The sequence below is a fragment of the Triticum dicoccoides genome, chromosome 5B, assembly GCF_002162155.2.
Source record: "Triticum dicoccoides isolate Atlit2015 ecotype Zavitan chromosome 5B, WEW_v2.0, whole genome shotgun sequence".
Classification (NCBI taxonomy): Eukaryota; Viridiplantae; Streptophyta; class Magnoliopsida; order Poales; family Poaceae; genus Triticum; species Triticum dicoccoides.
Genome location: NC_041389.1, coordinates 694,025,430 through 694,031,242, shown reverse-complemented (window position 1 = coordinate 694,031,242; position 5,813 = coordinate 694,025,430). Strand labels below are relative to the sequence as shown.

Here is a 5,813-nt window from a genome sequence, read left to right as displayed (position 1 = left end):
GAGGCAAAGTGGCTCTAGGATAGTTCACAACATCATCCTCACTTAGGTTTGCTTGTAAGCTCTCATCATGATCAAGATATATACTAAAGGAGTGGTGCCCAATATCAATAAACATCAACATTCTATCTGTCTGCTCATCATCACTAAGCTGCCTGAGACCATTATTACTGAGTGTAAGGATGGGGACACAATAGTATACCTTCAACCTCCCTGCCATCTCATAACCAATCTCCTCAACAAGGTGTTCAATCATAATTGGTGACCAAGTGACCTTCTCCAGATTATCGTACCAAATGGCACGACCATTAACATAAGCACGATTACTTCCATGGCCAACAAAAAATCCACCATGGTTGATTTGCACAGAGAAGTTGGTGCTTCGAGGGCCTGATACACAAGACAGAAACATCATGCATCGTAATTGACTATAGCATCATTTCATTCGAGTATCTAAAACCCTAACCCCCAAACCCAAAGACCATCAAATCCAATACCGAAACCCTAGTACAATCCATCGAAACTACTAGCTGCATACCATCTATAATGACAATGCGGGCCAAAAAGGAGTGTCTTTGAACATCAAAATGCAAAAAAAGTCGGATTTACGCAAGATGAAACTTACTGTACACGGGGGGAGGCGCCCCTTCTGCGCGACGAACAGGGGCCATCGCCACCACCTACCGCCGGTGGAATTGACGCGGCGGCGGCGCCTCTCCAGCCACGGAAGAAATCAGCACACGGCGGCGCCTGTAGGCCGATGATCGCCGGGGCGGCGGCGCCTATGCAGCGCCTTCCCTGTCTCCAATCGAAGACGAAGAGGCGTCGTCAGAGTAGGGATGATTGGAGGGGATTCGGACATGCCTGAGGGGTTTTTCGCTTATTATGCACAGCGGCCGGTGCGCGGATCGCCACCTGTCCTCAACGACTGGTCAACAGGTGGTCAAAGGAGCGGCTACTCACCACATACGACCAACAGTGACCGTACATTCACGTCACATCGTATATAGTGACCGTAACAGCCATATTTCTAAGTACAGTGACCGTATCGGGCTTTCGTCGCAACTGCAATGACCGTGAGTGTATTTATCTCTAATAAGTAATACCGGTTTACCAAAAAATCTGCTTAAAACCTGCTTTCCTAAAACTCGACGCTAATATTCTCTATCCAAACAACCACTTATTGGCGCCTCATTTTATTTTCCCGTAGCTTTTCTTCACACGCGAGAAGCAGATCGAGCGACTCGCAAGTCGTTCGCGCCTGTCGCTAACTTCCAGTCGAACCCAAAACAGATTGACTGGAAGTTAGCTTTCTCGTTCATTGAATCTGAACCTGCGAACCTCCAACACATTGAACGGTGAATGAGCGCATGTTAAATGGTACTAGAAAAAATCACTCTCGTTGGGCCAGCCCTTGTTCAATGTTCATCCAGATTTACTGCGAGGGCAAACAATTCCATAGCCCGAGCACATCATGTCATCGTTTACCCCTCAGAAACAGAGCCGAAAGCAGAGCACCTACTACGCAGCCACGGGAGGCGATGCCGTGGCACGCGCGCGCTTGCTCAAGAACTCGATGGCCACGGCGGCGTGTAGGGCGGCCCCGACGGGGAGCGCGTCCTCATTGATGACCATGCGCGGCGTGTGCACGTGGTGCACCTCGTCTTCCTCGCCGCCGGCGCGGACGCCGAGGCCGAAGAAGGCGGCCGGGATCTTCTCGGCGTAGAACCCGAAGTCCTCGGCGGCCATGATCTGCGGGGACAGCCTGACGTTCGCGGCGCCGAGCATGCCCTCCGCCACCGCCCTGGCGTGCGCGTACACGCCCTCGTCGTTCACCGTGGCCGGGTACGGCCGGAGCTCCTCCTCCATGAAGTCCACCGTGGCCGCGCACCGCGCCACCGCCGCCTGCCCCTCGACCACCTCCCTGATCCTCCTCATCAGGTAGCGCATCCCCGGCGTCGTCATGCTCCTGAAGGTGCCGCCCAGCGTCACGGACTCCGGGATGACGTTGAAGGTCTCGCCGCCCCTGATGGTGGTCACCGAGACCACCGCGCCCTGGAGCGGGTCCGTCTCGCGGGCGACGAGCTGCTGCAGGCTGAGCACGGCGGAGCAGGCGGCCACCACCGGATCGACGGCTGCGTGCGGCATGGCGCCGTGGCCGCCCTTCCCTGTTATGGTGGCCTTGAAGCGGGCCGACCCGGCGAGGAACGGCCCCGGCCTGGACCCGACGGCGCCAGCGCGGAGATGCGTGTCGATGTGCACGGCGAAGATGGCGGCCACGTCGTCCAGGACGCCGGATTGAAGCACGTGGTACCCGCCGGCATGGCTCTCCTCCGCCGGCTGGAACACGAGCTTCACCGTGCCCGCGAGGCCGTCCTTGCGGGACTGGAGCAACTTGGCGGCGCCGAGGAGCATGGCGGTGTGCGCGTCGTGGCCGCAGGCGTGCATCTTGCCGTCCTCCTTGCTCTTGAACTCCCACTCCACCATCTCCTACACGCACGCCAATAGAAATCAGTGGATCAATTGCAATGGCAATATGGCATGCACACGTATCTACAATAATTAGTTAGACGAAGTACTCCCTCCGTTCCTAAATGTAAGTCTTTCTAGAGATTCTAATATGGACTATATACGGAGCAGAATAGGTGAATCTACACTCTAAAGTATGTCTATATACATCTGTATGTAGTCCATATTGAAATATCTAAAAAGACTAATATTTAGGAAGGGAGTAGTTGTTTGGTGGACATCTATGATTCATAGCAGACATGGAGAATAGAAAGGGGACATTTTATTTGCCTTCGTTTTGAATTTTTTTAAAAATACTTGGTTTGACCATTGTTACTCCCGTGTTTTTCCTATTCTCCCAATTAGCACCCATTTTCTTAACAAAAACTAAAAAAAGTTCGCTGCCATTTTCGTAAGAAAAACATATATCTTCGCAATACTCTATTTTAGATATGATATCATGGCCAATTTATGTGGGGGTTTTTTTTTTTGCGTTACCACGTTTTTAGAATCATGTAAATAAGAAATGATTTTGCTACGAATCGAATGTCAAACTTTTAGGCGTGGCAAATCGAATGTCTTTTTATGGCAAATTTAGTTGTTGTGCGGATAAATTTGTAATGTTTGCTAAAGGAAATTTATCATCTTCGAGCAAAGATTTGTCATGCTTGCTAAAGAAATTTATCATCCTCACGACAACTAAATTTACCATGGAAGACGTTCGATTTGCCATGATTAGAAATCAGACATCAGATTTTTAACATTACCCTAAAAAAGGACCTATGATGAGTTTGCAAACAAGTGATAAAGGTGCAGCTTAATTTTGTTGGTAGTCGTTATCTTGTGTCGTGCATGTAGCAGAGTCCAGCAGACCGTTTGATCCCGCATCGTTCATCTGTCGTGCATACTGTTGTCGTCCGCGCAGCAGTTCCGTAGTTTCGGCATCAGCACGGCACACAAAACCATACACGCAACCACAAAGTTCCTATATACAGTGATCACTTGGGTGGTTCACAGAAATCTCGTGATCCTCAAAAGAAAAAAGGACGAGGAGACGTGTTGCTATAACATATTGGTGTTCAGAGAAGGAACGTATTATAGGTAGGTACAATTTGGTGCAAAAAAATATCGATCCTCGCATGATTACTGCCCTCCTGAATTTCTGTCCTTTATAACTGTGCAATACAGTATTTACAAGATTATAAATCCAAGCCTGTTCTGTTCATGTAGGAAAGGAATTGATGAGCTTGTGTGTATGGGAGAGATTGAAATGTCTGCTGACAAAATTTGTACGGGCCACGGGCCTGGATGGGGAGCGCGACCGTCTATGTCTGAAAGAATCAATCAATCACATCCTGTTCGTGGTACTGCCACTTCAAGTAGAGTAATTGGTGTGGTGTGGTCGGCGTACGGACCTGGATGGGGAGCGCGTCCATATCGGCCCGGAGCGCGAACACGGGGCCCGGAACACCGCCGGAGATGGTGGCCACGACGCCGGTGCGCACGATAGGCCAGACGTAGGGGACGCCGAGGGCGTCGAGCTCGGCGCGCACGAGCGCGGAGGTGCGGTGCTCCTGGAAGGCCAGCTCCGGGTGCTGGTGGATCTGGCGACGCAGCCCCCGCAGCCACGCCGCGAACCCCGGCGCCCGCGCCTCCTCCAGCAGCTCCGGTCCCAGCGCCGCCGCGGCCGCCATCGATCGGTCGCCGGCCGAACGAGTAGTTTCTACGAGGCGGGAGGAGATGGGCAGATGGGCGCGTGCGCACGTAACCTGACTGAGGTTAATGAGGTGTGGCATTGGGAGGTCGCGACGTGGGCGTGGTCGTGGTCGTATTGATCAACGCGCTCGCCTGCGACAACTACGAGGGCTCCTCTTGTCGTACGTTCTGTAAACGCCTCTTGTGTGTGGATCCATCTTTCTTCCTCTTTCTTTTTGATTTGATTGATGAAGAAAAAGAATGAAAACACAGGGAAAGAAGCCCCTTGTCTTATTCTTATAGGAGAATGAGGAGACTCAAACCCAGGCCGGCGACAACAACTTTTGTGCTGTCCACCACTCCACCTAGGAGAGCTCCTCTAATTTGGTTGATGAGGCAAGTGTGTGGATTGATCTATGCCCGCATGCACACTTTAGGCCGCTAATCACCGACAAAAAAAAAGGTTGCCGGCCCTGCGGAGTATATTTTTTTCGAACACAAGCCGCTCTATGATAGAATATCAAAAATCAGTTAAAGAAAAATTTAAGGGAAAAAAGTAACTTTTAGAGCATCTACGGGCCCATACACCAAATTCGGCCCCTAGCAGTGACCGGCTGATGGACTCGAGGATGGCGGTCTGGTCCACCATCTCCGCTGCTAGGGCAACCTCGAACTCCGTCATGGCATCGTCCATGGCGAAGCCTGCAACCATCGCTGGCTCCTCCTCTTCCTCCTCCGGATCCGCTCCCTCCATGGGCTCAGGTTGTTCCTCCCCCTCTTTGTCCTCCACCACCTCCCTAGATGTGGAGGATCTAGTTGGCCCCCGGCTAAACCTCTTCTCACCAGAACATTGGAGTGTGGTTCTGTTGGGGGCCACAACAATATGTTGGACCATCTGGAAAACCAAGAATGTCGCATGCTTTGAACATAAATGGCTGATTATCCTGCTGCAGTTATATTTGGTTTCTACCATTATCTCACTAGTTGGGCGATTATACTGAAAAACCCAAGATAATGAAGCATGGATGAAGGGATTGCGAGAATCAGAAGGATGATGTTGTCAACCAAGCTCATGGGTGGATGCATGTGACTTGGATCAACGTGGGGTGAAAGTTGTTTTAGATCTTGGTATAGTCCTTCCTTTCCCTACTTTAATTTTCATAGAAACGTTGTCTTGATTTTGGGATGTGGTGTAAGAGACTGATATTGTGCTAGTTTCCTACTTTGGTTGTGATATCTACCTTCAGGGACCATGCTTGGTCACCCTGAAGTCGTCCTAGGCTTTTAGTTCTACTTTTGAATTTGGTTCCTTTGTAAGACATTGGTGGTTTCTTTAATGAAAATTGACAAGGCGAGATTGTTGCTTTAAAAAAATGTCAGTTCTCACATATATTTAATACCACATGCTTGCGCCTATGTGCTTATGTGCTTGGCGAAATCCATTTTTCCGGTGAGAAATGATGAGAATCAAATGTTTTTTAAAATATGAGAATCAAAATGTTTCATTTATCGATTGTGCATATATACCCAATGACCTTTTCTTTACATGTGAAAGTGGATCAAATTTTAAGATGGTGTGAAAGGCACTGGCCATACCTAGTATAAAGGATGTA

The 5,813-nt window shown here is 50.0% G+C and overlaps 1 protein-coding gene across 1 annotated transcript; it reads right to left on the bottom strand.

The window, feature by feature from the left end:
- Positions 1-1,348: 1,348 nt before the first annotated feature.
- On the bottom strand, positions 1,349-4,370 carry LOC119312705 (IAA-amino acid hydrolase ILR1-like 4). The gene is made up of 2 exons (XM_037588459.1): positions 3,921-4,370; positions 1,349-2,487 (listed from the first exon to the last, which is right to left on the bottom strand). The coding sequence occupies exons 1-2, from the start codon at positions 4,299-4,301 to the stop codon at positions 1,519-1,521; spliced, it is 1,350 nt and encodes a 449-aa protein (XP_037444356.1). The 5' UTR covers positions 4,302-4,370; the 3' UTR covers positions 1,349-1,518.
- Between the last annotated feature and the right edge of the window lie 1,443 nt (positions 4,371-5,813).